This window comes from Chlamydotis macqueenii, chromosome 23 (assembly GCF_036417535.1).
Source record: "Chlamydotis macqueenii isolate bChlMac1 chromosome 23, bChlMac1.mat, whole genome shotgun sequence".
In the NCBI taxonomy this organism is placed as follows: Eukaryota; Metazoa; Chordata; class Aves; order Otidiformes; family Otididae; genus Chlamydotis; species Chlamydotis macqueenii.
The window spans coordinates 3,364,520-3,381,695 of NC_141578.1; the positions used below are offsets into that span (position 1 = coordinate 3,364,520).

The 17,176-nt window shown below is 58.9% G+C and overlaps 3 protein-coding genes across 18 annotated transcripts in view; all 3 read left to right on the plus strand.

Annotated features, from left to right (window-relative positions):
• PLEKHA6 (pleckstrin homology domain containing A6) overlaps window positions 1-1,817 on the plus strand; it is a 43,002-nt gene extending 41,185 nt beyond the window's left edge. For all 15 annotated transcript variants that reach the window (XM_086765798.1, XM_086765801.1, XM_086765805.1 and 12 more), the window contains one exon: window positions 223-1,817. Coding sequence is in view for 1 of the 15 variants with exons in the window: in XM_086765805.1 (XP_086621931.1) it covers window positions 223-275 (53 nt within the window). In the remaining 14 variants the exon portion in view is untranslated. The remainder of the gene's footprint in view (window positions 1-222) is intronic.
• Window positions 1,818-3,069: 1,252 nt separating this feature from the next.
• Window positions 3,070-4,869, plus strand: GOLT1A (golgi transport 1A). Of its 2 annotated transcripts, none has more exons than XM_086765725.1 (5): window positions 3,070-3,108; window positions 3,727-3,818; window positions 3,928-4,110; window positions 4,283-4,343; window positions 4,542-4,869. In XM_086765725.1, exons 1-5 carry the CDS (start codon window positions 3,084-3,086, stop codon window positions 4,799-4,801), a joined length of 621 nt encoding a protein of 206 aa, XP_086621851.1. In that variant the 5' UTR covers window positions 3,070-3,083; the 3' UTR covers window positions 4,802-4,869. The 2 variants fall into 2 exon arrangements, with proteins under 2 accessions (XP_086621851.1, XP_086621852.1); XM_086765726.1 differs by having other exon boundaries at window positions 3,928-4,106; window positions 4,280-4,343; window positions 4,542-4,707.
• Window positions 4,870-10,418: 5,549 nt separating this feature from the next.
• On the plus strand, window positions 10,419-15,606 carry REN (renin). Its single transcript, XM_086765701.1, has 9 exons — window positions 10,419-10,519; window positions 11,071-11,227; window positions 11,393-11,516; window positions 11,797-11,915; window positions 12,071-12,276; window positions 13,512-13,634; window positions 14,201-14,345; window positions 14,437-14,535; window positions 14,940-15,606. Exons 1-9 carry the CDS (start codon window positions 10,419-10,421, stop codon window positions 15,099-15,101), a joined length of 1,236 nt encoding a protein of 411 aa, XP_086621827.1. The 3' UTR covers window positions 15,102-15,606.
• The last annotated feature ends 1,570 nt before the right edge of the window (window positions 15,607-17,176 follow it).

A 17,176-nucleotide genomic window follows, 5' to 3' on the forward strand; every position in this document is an offset into this window, starting at 1 on the left:
GCCTGCCCTGGCACATCCACTTTGGTGGCTGCGAACTGGGGGAATGCAGCGTCCCCCTGCGTGGTTGAAGGTTCCCGCAGGGAGCTGGGGCTGTAGACCCCAGTCTGTAGTAGGGTTTCCCGCCAAGCAGGGCAGGGGAGGGGTCTGTGGGGTGGGCACAATGGGCTGCCCCACCACTGGCCGCCCCCTGCGTAGCTCAGCCCTGCTCTCCTCTCCCTCCAGCTCAAGCCTTGGCTGCTGCCGGCGCCATCAAGTTCCACGGGGCCACGTTTTAGCGCCCTGACACAGCACCGAACTTCTCGCCATCATTTTCGGTTCTCCCGGAATCCCCTTCCCTCCCACCGACGGCGAGACCCCCCCGACCCCCGGCACAGCCCAGCGGGGAGATGCATCGCCGACAGCACCGGCCGCTCTGCCCCGAACCGGAGGAGACGTGCGGGTGCCGGGAGGCCGTCAGCTGGAACATGGTTCCCGAGGAGCCCCCGGGCTGCCAGCCGGCACAGGGACAGATCAGCGGCATCCCAGGCATCAGGCTGGTGTGAACGGCCAGGCGGGGTCCCCAGCGTGGGGCGCAGCGACCATCTCCCTGCCTAGGACTCCCTGGGCTCCTCACGCTGATGGGTTGGTCACTCAACGGTGTACGAAGGGGGTCTTCTGGGTGGAGACCAGCCAGTCTCCACCATGGGTGGTGCTTCCACCTTATACTGGACCTGGATGCTCCATCTCTGCTCCTCTCAGACTCCTCTTCCTCTCCCCTACGCCCTGAACCTGCTTTTAGGATCTGTCTGGTTTGGGGGGTGGTAGCCTGGCCTGTCCCATCGCTCCTCGCTGTGGTGGCTCAGCAGGAGGAAGAAGGAGCTCAGGATGGATGGAGACAGGACCACGCGGAGGACAGGGAGATGCCCAGGGGAGCGGTGTGCTCAGGGTTGGGACGACATGAGGGCCGCCTGGGGCACCGGCGCCCCGCTGGCACGGAGCAGGTCTGGGGCAGGGACGGGGACGTCGCACGGGAGCAGAGGGCTGGGGCGCAGGGCGGGACGGCGAAGCTGCGGGTTCGGCGGGGATTCCTCTGCGGGGATGGGGACGGTGATGAGAAGGGGGAAGGGGCTTGGAGCCAGCCGTCACCTCTGAAAAGGTGTCTCACCCCAAGACCTTCCCGTTGCACTCCGGACCCTTGGATTTGTTTGGTTTTCCCGTAGCGAGTTTACCGTTTTCTGTAGCTTTCCGAAGGGGGGAAAAAAAAAAAAGCTGGTTCTGCCTGGAGAAGTGGAATCTCAACGTGAGGTTGTGCGGGTGGCAGGGCTGGGACAGGATGGAGCTCAGAGCTGGGCACCCTCCACCCCACAGCTCTTTCCTTAACAGCCTGATCCCGACACCCCCCAGCACCCCTACCCCGCGTCCCCCCATCCCTGTCCCCATCGCCCCCGCGCGCCCCACCTCAGCAATACTGGTAGGATCCCAGCAGCCCCCAGCCCCCTTCTGCTCCCGCGCTTCCCGCAGCCCTCTTAGCTCATAAAGCTGGCCCTTTATTTTGCTATTACATGCCTTAATATATGTTTTATGGAAATTCTACATTTATAATATATATCTATATTTGTTTTTTTCTTCTTTTCTGGGAGGTACTGTTTTGTGCTGAGCTCTCTCTCCGCAGGGTTGTCGGCACCAGCCCTGCCCATGAGTTACAAAAGCAGATTCTTTGCCAATTTATCAGAAAAAAAAGAAAAAAGAAAAAAGAAAAAAAACTATTTAAAATATATATATTTTTTCTGCTTTTATTAAAAGCAAATTTATTTAAAATAAAATATAAAGAGACTGTATGTTTTAAGAGACGACGCGTTTATTTCCCTCCCCCTGAGTGCAGTGGCGTGGCGGCCGGGGCTCCGCAGCTCGTGTAACCGGGGCAGACCCCGCTTACACCGGCTGTGGGGACTCCGCCGGGGACCGGCAGATCCGTAGGCAGCAATTCCTTCCATCTCTGGGGAACTGGAAGGGGTGAGGAGCATCCCAGTGCTCCTGATCCCGGCGTTCCCAAAGCTGCCGGCAAGCTCCGGCTCGGCGTGAGCCCACCCCGGTGCCCCGGGACCCCCCATGGCTGCCCCATTGTGGAACCCGGTGGTCGTTATGTTGTGGTTTTTGTTTGTTTTTTTTTTTTTTTTAAAAAAAGAAAAAAAACCTTATTTCTTAATTTTATTTTGGTTATTATTTTTCATAACACTTCATATACCAGTGACTTGTAACCGAGAAAAGATTTGCATCGGGAGGAAATCTATTTATGCACTGGGGGTGGGGGGAAGGGAGGCATTTGTTTCCTGGGTTTTTTTGCTAGTGTTAGAGAAATAAAAGTATCTAAGAAACAACGAGGCATCAGCGTCTTTTGTCTAGAGGTGACCTCAAATAACAACTTTGATATTAATTTAATATCAGGGGGGTGAGTGGCTGCTGGTAAGGAAGGGTCTCACCCTGCCCCCAGCTCACCCCAGGGCTGGTGGCACCATCTGCTCCGGTTCCGTGGGGTCGTTTTCCCACGGGAGTTTATTTTAGTTATTTGTAGGAATAAAAATCGTATTTGTACCTGGTAAGTTGGTGTAAAGCCGAGGCAGGGAAGGGGATGGTTGGTAAATGTGTGGAGCTGGTCCCCGCAGGCTTTCCTGAGGGAGGTGGGCGTGGAGGTCCCTGTGGGGCGGCTCGGGGGTGGCACGTGCCACGCGGGGACCCTGCCCATGCCCCAGTGACAACGCTGCGGGGAGCTGGGCTCACATCTGGGGGCTCACAGTGCCTCAGGTACCACTTGGACACCACAGCCGCGTGCATCCCCCAATTTTGGTGGCTGCTCCAAGCCATCCCTTCCCAGGGAGGGCAGAACCACGCAGGGACCCTTGGCCACCAACCCCTGTTTATGTCACCCTGCAGCGATGCCTGGCCATCGCGTGTCGTGTCCCCCCCCTCAAAGGAGGTGTTGCTGCCGCGGGGAAGGCGCTGCCAGGCTGTTAATGATTTGCAGGATGACGTGGGGGCTAAAGGCCTTTCCAAGGGTCACGGCCGGGGAGGCACATGGAACGGCGGCCGGCCTCGCCACCGCCAAGATGGTGCCTCTGACCGACTTCCAGCGTAAGTGGGCGGGCGGGCTGGGGTGGCCGTGTCCCGGCGGCGATGCCCGTCCCCGTGGGACCGGGGCGCACCGTGGGGATGCTCAGCAGCACGGAGCCAGGGCTGGAGGCTGCTGGTCGGGGTCGTCGGGGCAGAGAGAGGGTGCAATGGCCAGCATTGTCCTGGGGCGAAGGGATGTGGTGGGAGCACTCCGGGGACCAGCACTGGGGTCCTGCAGAGCCGGGTTTGCCCCTCACCATCTGCCCTGGGTCTGCGTGGGGAACAGCAACCAGGGAGGTGCCTGGCTCAGCCAGAGAGCATCACCAGCCTCTCCCACCCGCTGCCTGCACCGACACCCTTTGTGCCGCTGTTCAGAAAAGTGCTGGAGATGACCTTCCCGTTTATTTTTCCTTTGTGGTTTACTCTTTATCTGACAGCCTAGAGGAGGTTCTGGGGCACCCAACAGCCTCCCCAAGGTTTGGGCAGGTGGGAAGGCTGTTTCTAAGCCTTGGAGACAAACCCAAAGCACATTTCTGGGAGGGAACAGGACAGGGAGGTGCTGAGGAGCACGACCACAGCCCGAGGTGGGACCTGAGCTGTATGTCTGAGCCCTTGCCTCAGCCCTCCTGTCCTCCATAGGGATCGGCGTGGGACTGGTCGGCTTTGGCCTCTTCTTCATTCTTTTTGGGGTGCTCCTGTACTTCGACTCGGTGCTGCTAGCCTTTGGGAATGTGAGTACAGTGGGGCCGGGGCACCCCACCACGGGCACTGATGCCCAGAATGGAGCCAAGGGTCCATCTGAGCGGGGCTTATCTGACCCACTCCCCTTCATCCTCCCAGATCCTCTTCCTCTCCGGCTTGGTCTTCATCATCGGCTTCTGGAGGACCTTCACCTTCTTCTTCCAGCGGCCAAAGCTGAAGGGCACCAGCTTCTTCTTTGGAGGGGTCCTCATCGTCCTCATGCGGTGGCCCCTCCTGGGCATGCTGCTGGAGGGTTATGGCTTCGTCACCCTCTTCAGGTCTGTCCCACCATGCCTGGCTATCCCGGCACGGCGTGGGGGCCTGGGGCTGGAGAACAGGAGCTGGGTGATCTTCATGCCCTCCAGCGCTGGGCAGAACACCTGCTGCTCCCATCCCAGCAAAATCCTGGCACAGGGCTTAATAGAGATATTTTTTTTTTTTTTTTATGCAGGAGTTTTTTCCCGGTGGCTTTTGGGTTTTTGGGCTCACTGGCAAACATCCCTGTGCTGAGCAAGGTGAGCAGAGTGCTGGGCATGACTCTCTCGGGCAGATGCGACCCCTTGGTCCCCGTGGGGACCCTTGCAGTCCTTGGAGAATATCCATCCCCACCGCCGTGGTTGGGACCAGACAGGGAAGGTCACCGCGGTCTCTTCGCAGCCCCCGAGGATGCACCTGGGGATTTTCCTGCTAATCAGGATCTGTCCCTGTTGCAGCTCTTGCAGAAGGTGGGAGACAGCAGCTCTGTGGTGTGACCTGCAAGACGGGCCACATGCCTGGAGACAGGACGGCGCGACCGAGCCCTGGGTCCATCTGCCCTGTGATGCGCTGTCACCTCTCTTGGCCCCGGGACCCTCAGTGCCGGCCAGAGCCACCCCCACTGTGGCCTTGCTGCCCCATGGGGCTCCCGCAAGCAGCTTCTGAGCGAGGCTTCAGTGACCAAACGCTGTGCCAGACAGGCTTCTGGAATTATTAGCATTATTTTATTATTTTTGTCTTCCCTTGTTGAAAGATTTGATTAAAAAAAATGTGTCTGAGGCCAAACGCAGACTGTGCTCCTTTCCTGTGATTCAGGGCTTGCTCCAGCTCTGGCATCTAATTAGTGTCACCAAGAGGCATCATGGCCGTGGCTGGAGGTGGCATAGGGATGTTCCCATGGCTACAGCTGAAGATGGAACGGGGACCTTCCCATGGACATGGCTGGAGGTGGCATGGGGATCTTCCTATAGCCGTAGCTGGAGGTGGCATGGGGAACTTCCCATGGACACGGCAACGTGGCACGAGGATGTTCCCATGGCCGTGGCTGGAGCTGGCACAGAGACCTTCCCATGGTCATGGCTAGAGGTGGCATGGCGACCTTCCCATGGACATGGCTGGAGGAGGTATGGGGACCTTCCCATGGCCATGTGGCACAAGGACCTTCCCATGACCATGGCTGGAGATGGCACGGGGACCTTCCAGTGGCCATGGCCCCGGCTGCCCTGGCCATGAGCCCCAGCCAGTGCGGGCAGCCCTGGCTCGCAGGCAGCGGCCATGGTGCTGCCTTCCCATGCATCCCGCGGGGATGTGGGCTGCGGAGAGCAGAGCCCGGGCAGCCACGGGAGAGGGCAGGGGAGGTTAGGAAAACACCCCTTAAACCACATCAACATTTCATGACCTGATCGGAGGAGAGTAAATTACCCCGTCGAAATTCAACAACCATGAAACAGCAAATGACATCTGGGGTTATTAATTAATTGGGAGATGCTGAGGTGGGAGCTGGGTCTGGAGCAAACACAGGGTCACAGTGCTGGTATCTCTGAGCATTATGGGCCAGGAGTTGCGTTTCCCATAGACCTGTTTCCCGTGGGATGCAGCCGGGAGAGAGCAGAGCTGGACCGACTGGCTGCTGCCTGGCAGGATGGAGCTGCTGGGAGCTGCAGTGATGGTGGGCACCAGGACAGCTCTGCCAGGCTTGGAACCAGGGGAACATCTCCAGCACCCCGTGGCCGCCCCAACGCCAGTGTGGGTGCCTTTTCATCTGCCACACATCCTCACAGCCCCAGCACACGGTGATGGGAAGCTGCTGCTCTTTTTTTCCTGTAGGGACAGAAAGCAGCTGTTTTGGCCGGCTGCTGGGGACCACATCACATCGCCCACCATGGCCTCTCTGTGTCCTCTCACGGCCGATTTGGCCTCAAGAACTCTTCAGGCCCAGGTACATCAGGTGCTTTTAAGCCCTGCTCCAGGCAGGACCTGTGCTGCCGGATGCTCTGGAGGATGAGCATCGCCCAGTGCAAGGGGATGGCTCCTCACAGGAAGAACTTCACGGCAGGCAGGAACCCGAGGGCTGTGCAGAGCTCTCCTAGCTCAACCTCAGATGAATTTCATGGAGCTCTTTTGTTCGGGCTGCAGAAACTCCTCTCTCCAGGGGAACCGCCAGAGAACTGGTCGGATAACTCGGTGGGTCTGCGCGATCAGAGACACGAGCTAGATGGATGCCAGCCAGGTTTCTACGAGCACTTGGGAAGCTGCGTGCAAGCAGGAGTTTAATTAAACGGAGGCAATCACATCAAGGCTGGTCCCTGTGCAGATACCATTCTTAACTTGCACGAATTAATTAAGGAGTTTGTGTTAAACCTGTTCCCTCTTGACTGAAGCGCAGTGGCAGTGCCTGTTGGCACTCGGCAGGGATTGCACCTGTGCCCAGGCTTGCGGTGGCTTTGCACCAGGTGAAAGCGGAGCTGGGAGCTGCTCCCACAGCTCAGCTGATGTGGGGTAACTCATCTGGGCACCCAGCAGCCTGCTTGAGCCCGGGTATAAATGAGGGCAGCCCCTTGCTAAAGCTGGGTTTGGTTGTTTTGTGTCCCTGGGAGGTCTGGTTTGGGTGGGAGCTGCTCCCTCGCTGCTGGTTTTGGTGGGGTGTATTCACTTAAAGTGTAGTTTGCAGTGGGGGGCTTTCAAGAGGGATAAAAAAAAATTTAAAAAAGAAAAAAAAAGTGGCTAGAAACTAGCATGAGCCTGGCTTTGGCTGTGGGGAGGAGGAAGGTGGAGGTGGGTTCTGTCCTGCTGGTACCAGGGCCAGCTTTGGTGACAAATCAGAGGGGTTTGGAGCAGAGTGAGAGCTGGGCAGCTGCTTGTGAAGGAGGGATGGGAGAGGAAGCATGGGCTTGGACATCATGCAGGTAAGTGAGGGCTGCAGCCTTGCTAGTACCCAGCAGCAATTCCTGTCTTTGCTGAAAATTTGGGCTGTAGAGTAACTTCTGGTCAAGCTTCATCTTTCGGATTTCACCAGAAGGAAGAGGAATGGTCCTAGAGCCATCGTGGCAGGATAAGGTCATTCCCGCTGTTTAATGCCCCCATCCCTGTGGCAGCCAGCATGGGATGAGCAGGGCGTGTGCCCCGACTGCTGTGAGGTGCTGTAAGCCGGGATACAGCAGCATCCCAGGGCGGTGGTGAGGGATGCTCCAAGGCCACCCAGGAACGGCTGCGAGCTGCCTCTGGGATGGAGCAGTGAGCTGGAGCTGGTGCTGCTCTCCCCAGCCTGCGTTTCCAAAACTTATTGCAGGGGAATGCTTTCCCCTGGTTCCATAAACTGCGATCTCGCTGTGCCCTGCCAGAGCAGTTCTGGTTTTACGCAAACATTTCGGGTGAAGCCCCCGCTCTGCTGACGTCAATGGCCAAATTCCCCCGGTGTCGGTGCCACCCAGAGCCTCCCCTAAGCCCTTCCCAAAAGTTGCTTCTGTGCTTGAGCTTTTTGGTCATCCGGAACGAGGATCCTCACAAGCCTCGTGTGTTTTTACTAGCAACAAACTCATGAACTAGAAAAGCGTAAAATGTGTGGGAAGAACAGAAATACATCTGCCTCTCTTTCTGTTTTAACAGGTCCCTCAAGAAATAAGGCCATTTGGTAAAACTTCCTAATGATTCTCTTTAGAGAGGGAAGCACTTAATGTTTCAAACTTTCAGTGTTAGGCTGAACAAGCGTATTTCTTAAAATAGAGAGAAACACTTTTATCTTGCAGGAAAGCATTTGTTTTTCTCTGGAAAGCGTTTTCCTTGAAATCACTCCTAGCTCAATGGTTTGACTCCTTGAAAGCAGGCGGGGAAATAAAAGCACTTCCCTGCTGTTTCCAGACGAGCTGCTCTACGTAATGGTACCAAAGCCCAGCCCTTTGCAGCAAACTGCAACAGGTCTCCCCTAGAAGCACATGGACCGAGCGGGGAGGTTGCAGTCACTGCAAATCCAAGGGAGGTGATGCTTCGAGGCTGCGTGAGAAGAGTTAAGCATCCTCCCTGCAGGGCTTGGGTCTCCTGAAGGGCTGGGGATAAAACCAGTGTGGTCCCAGAGCTGGCTGATGTCCTTCCTCGCCACGGCTCCTGCTTCAGCCGTTCCAGCCAGAGCAGCGATGCTCCTTCCCCCTCCCCTGGTTCCTACGGCCCCGGGGACAAGCACACCCTTTGCAGGCTATTTAAAGCCCTGCCTCAGGTCTTTCCATCGCTGCTGCCGTGCACCAGCTGCTCATCCCTGCTTGCTGCTGGTGGAGGTGAAGGGAAAAGGTCCCGTGGGGATTTTCCTTGCAGGGAGGAAGGTGTCCTGCTCTGCAGTGCTGCCAGGGAGGCAGGTCACCAGCTGCTGCAAGGCAATGGCCCTCGCTTCTCCGATGGGCCTGGGTAAGTTGGTTTTGCCTGTTTATGCCCTGGTTTCCCTTCAAAAGGGCTGTGGTGCCACCCCCCCGGTGGGGAAGGGCTAAGAGAGCCTTGGGGACCAGAGCAAGCTCCTGCTGCCTCTTCCCTGCAGCCCCCTGTGATTCCCAGCTGCATCCTGCTCTGGCTACCCCACAGGAATGGAGCCCATCTGACCCTCCCAGGGGAAAGCCATGCCCAGAGCATCTAACAGGGCTCCTGCAGACGTGCATCCCTTGGCCGTGGGTCAAAGTGGAGCTAGAAACACCAGAGACCCGTGACCCCGCATCCTGGGACCAACTTCCCCCGGCTGACGTAGCCCCTTTCCTTTGAAGTCACGCTGTAGCCTCGGCCTCTCCTTTTGGGAATGGGGCTCAGCAAAGCAGGCAGAGCCCGCGGGATGCCCGGAAAGGGGATTTATGTCCAGTGGCTCCCTGCCAGGCTCGCTCCTCATCACTGCAGCTCCTGGGCTGAGCTGCTGCCTCCTGACCTCTGCGCCTCACCACAACCTGTGCCGGGGCACAAGGCTCCCCAGAGTGACGCAGCACCGGGGCTTGGCGTGGGAAAAGACGTCAGGGCTGGGGGGAGCGGGGCTGCGACCCGTGGGGCAGAGCCTCGGTGCCCGCCGAGGTCAGTCTTCCCCTGGCTCCAAGCGCCACAGCCAAAATCCCACAGGGAAAGGAGGCGTTGAAGCCCCAGTTTTGGAGGGGAGCTGTCTGTAGCTTGTGGGGTGTCCTCCTCAGCCCCCCAGCACCCATGTCACTTGAGCAAGGGTGACAGCAATGCCCTAAACAAATCTCGCCCGCAACAGGAGCGCGGTTGCGTAGCTGGGGGTTTCGAGGCAGGGGCAAGTGTGTCATCGGGTTTCTTCCCGTAACATTTTTATTGCCTTTGCAGCCATTTCCCACGGAGGTTCCCCGAGGTCAAGCACTGGGCTCGAAGCCACGGGCCCTGATCCCCACCCCTCCCCGAGCTGGGCACCGCCTGGGGAAATGCAGCCGCTGAGGACCGGTGATGCACCTTGGACAAAGGAGCTCTCTGCAGCCCGCGCTGGGGTTCTTGGGCAGCATCGCCCTTCCAAAACACAGGACAGAGTGGGCACAGCAGCTCGGGCACCCAGAGCCACACTGGGCTCCCCTGTCGCCTGCTCGTACAGGGCAGAGAACACTCTGATTCTCCCAGTCGCAGCGTGCCTGGCCAGGCCGTGGATGCTCATACCTTCATCTTGTATCATATGCAACCACTACAATGAGTTTAGCTGTTCTCTGCCCCAGGCCCTGGTTAAGGCTGTGCTCCCTCACTGGTTTAACAGAGCTGGGGGAAGCTTTTCCCCCTCGCTGGGCTCAGAGCAGCCCCTGTAAGGGCAGTGGGGTCTGGTGGGTTTGCAGTTGATGGTTGAGCAGGCTGTGGTTGAGCACCCTTTGCTGTTCCCACCTCCAGACCTTTGGAGAAAATCCCGTTCCTCTGCAGCCTGAGGACATCTCCTTGGCCAGAGTGCCGTCTAGACCCGAGCCACCACCACCTGCGTCCGCATCACCCACCGGCTCTCCTGACTGACACCAGCAGGCGTTTGGCCTGGGCCACGCACACGCCGTGTTAGTGACAGCCAGGTGCTGACAGGCGAATAACCCCAAGGAGCGTGGGCCCGTGGCTCCCAGCTATTCGTAGCTCCCCGTGCCAGCCACGCTTGCCAGCCTGCTTGCCAGCCAGCTTGCCTGCCTGCCACCGGGCATGGGGCTCTCCCGGCCACGTCACCCTCCGCAGGGACCCTCACGGTCAGCGTCCAGCCCGTGGGATCCCCAGCCCTCCCCTGGCCAGAGGGGAGGAGAAACCCACAGGGATGCAGAAACCCAGGCTATAAAAGCATCCTCCCCTTCGGGACACGACGAAGTTGCTGGCCAAGGAGGTGGCTGCCCTGGGAGAGCAGGATGCCGGCCGGACGCAGCAGGAGGGTGCAGCAGTATCTGGTGGTCCTGGCCGTGACCTGGGGTGCCAGCTTCTTCCCCTCACCAGCCCAGGCTTTGCAGAGGTAGCGTGCATGTGTGTTGCAGGGGACCCGCAATGGTGTGTGTCCTGATGTCTCCCCTTGGTTTTGGGTGCTGGGGCTGGACCTGAAGACTGACAGGACTCTCCTCCTGCAGTACCTGCTGCTGGGAAACCCCATTCCTCCTCCTTTTCTCTCCTGTGCTAGCACACCTCCTCTTCCTCGCTCCCCTGCTCCTCTTCCTCGCTCCCCTTGAGCACCGCGTGGCTCAGCATCAACCCCATCTCCCACATAACCAAGGGGGTCAAGACGAAATGTGGGGCTGAGTTCAGCCCCTCTGGGTCTGCCCGGTGTCGGTCGGTGCCTCCTGCAGGAGCCACCCACTGTGGGGTCCCTGCCCCGGGTGGGCTGCGGTGCGTGCCCCCTTCCTTCCACGGGGCCGCTGTGGGGCTGGGGTGCCGTGGGAGCGGGGAGCTGCTGCCATCTAGAGCCATCTGGCTGGATTTCCCAAAACGGGAGAGCGGGGGAGGGGGTATCGGGGAGCTGGGGGTGTCCTGCTGAGGCCAGGGTCTCCCTAAGCCCCCCATTCCCGGCAGGATCGCCCTGCGCAGGATGCCCTCCATCCGGCAGACGCTGCGGGAGATGGGAGTGAAGGTGTCGGACGTTTTCCCGGAGCTGAGGCAGAGCAGGCGCAGCGGCACGGTCGGACCCCGAAACGGGACGGCTCCCACCCTCCTCACCAACTACCTGGACGTGAGTCTGGCCCTCCGTGGGGGTTTGTCACCCCAACACTGCCCTGGGTCCCACCTGCTGCACCCCACGGTGCATTTGCTGCCGGGGGACTGGTGCCTGCATGAGCCCCTTCTCCTCTTCGAGCCATCCCCCCATTGATGCCCCCCAACACCATGCCTCTTCCAGACCCAATATTTTGGTGAGATCAGCATCGGCACCCCCGCACAGACCTTCAAGGTGGTCTTTGACACGGGCTCGGCAAACCTATGGGTGCCGTCCTACAAGTGCTCCCCCCTCTACAGCGCCTGTGGTGAGTAGCGGGGCACGGCCGGACCCCGGGATGGGGGCTGACCCCCTCCATCTTCAGCTCAGCGAACGTGGGCACATCCCCCCATCTCAAAAACTGGTCAAAGCAGGCTGGGGTGGGCTTACAGTTGCACAGCGGGGTCTGCCTGCTGCTGTCTGGTCCCCCGGCACTGGGACAGGGTGGGTTCATCATCCCATGGAGGCCGGGGAAGCAGAGACCCTCAGTCGGTCTTGCCATTGCCACTTTCCTCACTTTCTTTGACACATCTTCTCCCTCTCCTCAGTTTCCCACAGCCGCTACGACTCCTCCAAGTCGCGGACGTACATAGCCAACGGCACGGGCTTCGCTATCCGCTACGGGACGGGGAGCGTCAAAGGCTTCCTCAGCCAGGACATCGTCATGGTGAGCACGTGCTGTGAATTTTCAGACTTAGCTCAGCAAGGAGGTTGCTCTACTCCCCTGTATGAGCATCCCCAGTTACCTAAGAGTAGGGGTTTTTTTGGGGGGATTTACCCCCACCCCCAGCTCCCTGCAAGGACCCTTGTGCCCTTCCCCAGGTATCAGACATCCCCATCATCCAGGTCTTTGCCGAGGCGACGGCGCTGCCTGCCTTCCCCTTCATCTTCGCCAGGTTTGATGGTGTGCTGGGGATGGGCTACCCCAGCCAGGCCATCGACGGCATCACCCCCGTCTTCGACCGGATCCTCTCCCAACAGATCCTCAAGGAGGACGTGTTTTCCGTCTACTACAGCCGGTGGGTCTTCCGGGAAGCCAGCTCCGGCGCTGGGGAGGTGTTTGTTTTGCAGGGCGTGAGCATCGCAACCATGAGGGTGCTGGGTTTGCATCTCGGGATTGGGAATGAGCCATGGCTGGGGCTGCAGGACCTGGGGTGAGGTGGAGGACACGAGCGTGGGGAGGGTGCCTGGAGGAGCTGGGGTGGAATGAGGCGGCACAAGAGGCAGGGCCAGGTGGATGCTTATCTGGAGCTGCTGGGCAGGGAGTGCCGAGGCCGGGAGCAGCTGCTCCCTGCTCGTTTGTCACTGTCGGATTGTACAAAGTCGCTGTCTCTGCTAGTGGGGCTCGAGCAATCACAGCCAGGAGTGGGTTTAGTGTTTCATCTACAGGGAAAATTAAAAAAAAAAACAACCAAAAAAAAAAAAACAACCCCAACCAAACAAAAAAAAAACCCAACCAAACAAAAACCTATTGAAGAAAAAGCTGCACGAGCAGCCAAACCTCCTTTAATTTCTTGCCCCAAACTGCTGTGCCCCAGCATCGCTCCTCCCAGCAGCACCCAACACCCCGGGAGCAGTGGGAGACCTGTCCTGGCAGAGCAGGAACGCTGTCCCCCCACCCCAGCACTCCCCACCGCCCGGGTACAGCAGCCTGGCCATGTGGGGTGACCAATGCGTGCTTAACACAGGCGTGGTAGCTCTTTGCCTCAACTAAAGGTGGATCCATCAATAACGAACAAAACCTAACGATGCTGGCTGCAACCCCAGCCTTGTGCGGGTGCTGCTGGGGTCCCGGGGATGCAGCTGCCCTGGGACCATGGGCTTACGGAGCATCTCTTTCTTTGCAGCGCCTCGAAGTAAGAAGACGAAGAGCACAAGTGCTCTCGAGGCAGCACCCACTAACAGCCACCCCTGCACCCCGTGGCCGGGCAGCAGACCCCACTCGCGCTGCCCCAGCCCCGGGCAAGCCCTGCTCGGTGTTGGTCCGTAGGAGCTCACGCACTGCAGCAGCACCGCACCGGGTTCTGCCCGCATGCCTGCACCGCGCAGGAGCCAGCACCAACCTGCTTGGAGACCTCAGCACGCGGCATGCGAGCTCTCGCACCCCTCTGAACTAACTCGGGGTTTCTTCTGCTCCAACTTGCTCTCCATCGCTGCTAACGGGGTCAGCAGAGCCTGGCGACGGGGCCAGCCCCTTCTCGACGGTTTTTCAGGGACAGCAGCTGAAGGGGGGGAAATCACCCCGCTGTGTTTTGCACCCTAGGAACTCTCCTCTGAAACCCGGCGGGGAAATAATCCTCGGGGGCAGCGACCCGACCTACTACACCGGAGACTTCCACTACCTGAACGTCAGCAAGAGCGGCTACTGGCAGATCAGCATGAAGGGGTGAGGCGTCTGCGCAGCACCCGGTCGCATCCTGCATACCTTCAGGGTGGGCCTGGGAAAAGCTCTCTGGGTGCTGGGGAAGGTGGTCCACAGAGGCCTGGGTTCACTCGGTGCTGCTGGAGGATGCTTTTCCCTCAGGAGGGGAGCGGGGCTGGTTCCTCCAGCACTGAGTTGCATCTCCACGCTCAGCCAGGAGCCGATGCGGAGGGGGTGGCACCGTGGGCTGATTCAGCTTGGAAGCTGCAGTGGAAGAGCTTTTAACCCCCTTGGGTCCTGCAGAAGGAGCGTGAGGCACCGAAACAATTCTGCTTTGTTTACTTTTTTTTTTTTTAAAAAAAAAAAACCCACACACGATGAACCCTGTCTTTCACATTTGAGTAGCTTGAAGGGAGGGTTCCTGGTGCCCCTGGACAGTCTATACCCTGGAGGCACCGGGAGCAGCGGATGCTCTGCTTGGCCAATATTCCCTGGACGAAGACCTGGCACACTTGCCCGTGGGTCTGTATGGCCCTGGGAGCTGAGCTGCAAGGGCTGCAGGAGGCTGAGGGTCTCCCCTCCCGCTCCAGGGTGTCGGTAGGGGCTGAAATCCTGTTCTGCAAGGAAGGCTGCTCAGTGGCTGTCGACACGGGAGCATCCTACATCACCGGCCCGGCCGGCCCCGTCTCCGTGCTGATGAAAGCCATCGGGGCAGTGGAAATGGCCGAAGGAGAGGTGAGTAAACCCCCTTTGCCCCCCCTCCCTGCCCCCTTGCTGCCTGCACCCCAGCCAAAAGGGGCTCAGCGCTCTGTCCTCCTCCCCACAGTATGTGGTTGACTGCGACCGCGTCCCTCAGCTGCCAAACATCTCCTTCCACCTGGGTGGGAAGGCTTACACACTCAGCGGCCCAGCCTACGTCCTGCGGGTAAGCTGCATCCCTCCGCGGGGCGGGAGGGCGGCTCTCCCTGGGCTGGGTGCGTCTGTCGGGGAGAGCGATGCAGCTCGGGGTGCGGCATCCTGCAGCATCCTGCGCCCTCCTGGCTCCCCTAAGGCAGCCGAAATGAGCCCCAGAACGATGCTTCTTGGTTTTCCCCCAGCGCTCCTGTTCAGCAGAGGTGTTCAGATGAGCCAGACCAACGCATCGCTGCTCCCTTGGGTGGTTTTGGGGGGAGATTTGGGGTGAGCTGCAAAAAGCAAAGACAGGCAGGGATCCTCCCTCCCAGAGGAAGGAAGGACGATGCCAAGCAGAAGGTGTTGAGCTGGGGATCACGCTGCAGCAGAGATCTCCCTCCTGGCACCTCCATCACTGCACGGATCTCCTCTTTGCAGCAATCCCAGTACGGGGAGGACGTCTGCGTGGTGGCTTTCTCAGGGCTGGACATCCCACCCCCAGCCGGTCCCCTTTGGATCCTGGGCGCCAGCTTCATTGGGCACTACTACACCAAATTTGACCGGCACAACAACCGCATCGGCTTTGCCACAGCCCGCTGATGGGGAGAGAGACGGGGGAACCAGCCTGGAGGCAAGAGTACCATGGAGAAAAAATGGTTTGAAGTGCAAACGAGAACAGCGTTTCCCTACAGCTCAGCCACCTCCTCTCTGTACTGAAGCAACTGCAAAACCTCGCCTTCTCCCACTCCAAAACCCCCGCTCTGCTTCCCGAGAGCCTCTGCTGCTGGGGAGAACCGAGCCTTACGCACATCTTCCAGCCCGTGTGTTCAGTCTGGAAATCGGCGCGGGATCCTGTGTCCGGAGTTGCGTCTCCAGGGATTTTTAGGGTGATGTGCAATGGAGCACCTGGCACGTGGTGAATGGCTGCTGGCTGCCGTGGAGGTGCTTGCAGGTTGCAGGCTGAGGAGGGATGGTCTGTTACAGTTTTTGTGCTATTCTTCGAATGGGAGACAAATAATCTGGCTGTGTTTAATGATCGTTTTAGCTGGTGTTAACCCTACTCCTCTCCATGACTTTAATATTAAACAGTCTCAGAGCAAGAAAATGCTGAGTGGATGCTTATTCTTGCAGAAGGGAGAAATCAGACATGTTTACTAAAAGAACTGTACAAGAAATGTTCCTGTGCTGGGATCTACCACGGCAATTTCTGTCCTTCCCTGCTCCTCAGAGTGACACACCCTCCCAGCCAGTGCCACAGCCTCTCCATGTAGGCAAATCAGGGTCTTTTCAAACAGCAAACAAGCCCTTTCTGCAGGAGATGAGCTGTTGTGTGGGCTATGTACCTTGACCTGCCTTCCCACGGCAGGCTCGGGACCACCGGTCACGCTGGTGGGGTCAGAAGGACAGGGCAGTGTGCCTGCCGTGCTGCTCTTTGGGGAGGGGCAGGTGCCTGAGGGTCTGGCGAGGGGTGGCTGATGTTGTCCCATCAGGAAGGCAGCTCTTGCCGCCCTGGTGCCTGGATCTGTTTTCGTTGCCACGCTGGCTTGAGCTAGCAACTGGAGGCTTGCTTCTGTCCTGGCTGTGTGTGGAGATGCTCCACAGGAGCTCTTATCTCCAGTTTGACCAGCTCAGGTGCTGTGACTGTTGTGATCCTCAGCCCAGCCCTGGGAAATGCGCCTGTAAAGCAGAGCGCAACGCTTGGGCTTCATGAGCAGAGCCTGGAGCGAGCCACCGTCTGAGTGTGATAGCTCCTGAAAGCTTCTCATCCTCATCTCTGTCACCAGCGATGACTGCTGATGAATTCCCAGTGCTGCCGGGAGTGCGGGCTGACACGAGCTGCCTCTCAGGCTGCGGGGACGCTCAGGCGAGCGATGCTCCTGCCGGTACAGAAATGGCTGCTGCTGCTGTGTGACCTCTCTGGCCAGGTAGGCTGCAGCTGCTGCTCCTCTCGCCAGCTCTCTCACCCAGCGCCGCCCCCCCGTTCCCTGTCCTACGGAGCAGCAGCGCAGAGAGGATGTGGCGAAGCGGATGTTTGTCCCTCCTGGGAGGGTCCCTGCAACCGCGTAGCGTTTAAACCTCTTAACGCCAGGATGCACAGCCCTGGGTCTCCGAGGATGGGAAATCCAAGGCAGAGGAGGGAGGGCAGAGCTGCCCAGGGACCCTCGGTGTGGGAACATCTGCACAGGGCAGCGCTGGGGCTGCAGCCTGGCCTCTCCACAACCTTTGGCTGTGCAGAGGCTCTGGCAAGCTTCTCCCTTTCCTTCCTAGTGCAGGGAAAATCTCCACTTGGAAATAACTAAGCCTCTTCTGTTTTATTCTACACCGCAAAGGCTGTGCTCAGGAGAAGGCTCGAGTGGCTGTGAGCTTGAAAAAGCATCTGGTGACTTAAGCCTCCGTGACGGCTGCTGCCTGTAGTGGACAGGCTAAAATGGCCAGGCTGGCCTAAAATAGGATGGGTTTTGTGGCTCCAGTTCTGCTCCTATTCAGCTCAGCCGCTCAAAGCAGCGGGAAGGAAAAACGCCTGGGCTGCTGCGGCACAGCTCCTGGGCCCCTTAAGCCAGCCTATTAACACCTCTAATCGCCTGCGCCCGGGCAATTTCCCGGTGGCTGCTGCGCGCTCCTGGCTGCGAGGCACCGCTAACCCGCAACTGCCCCGTATGAACTCCGCTGATCGT

Excerpts from the sequence above, each read along its gene's own strand:
- GOLT1A (XM_086765725.1), top strand. The coding sequence starts at position 3,084 with ATGGTGCCTCTGACCGACTTCCAGC. Across the intron at positions 3,819-3,927 it reads TGCTGCTAGCCTTTGGGAAT|ATCCTCTTCCTCTCCGGCTT; the intron begins GTGAGTACAGTG and ends TCATCCTCCCAG. Across the intron at positions 4,344-4,541 it reads ACATCCCTGTGCTGAGCAAG|CTCTTGCAGAAGGTGGGAGA; the intron begins GTGAGCAGAGTG and ends TCCCTGTTGCAG.
- REN (XM_086765701.1), top strand. The coding sequence starts at position 10,419 with ATGCCGGCCGGACGCAGCAGGAGGGTGCAGCAGTATCTGGTGGTCCTG. Across the intron at positions 10,520-11,070 it reads CCAGCCCAGGCTTTGCAGAG|GATCGCCCTGCGCAGGATGC; the intron begins GTAGCGTGCATG and ends CATTCCCGGCAG. Across the intron at positions 14,346-14,436 it reads TGGAAATGGCCGAAGGAGAG|TATGTGGTTGACTGCGACCG; the intron begins GTGAGTAAACCC and ends TCCTCCCCACAG.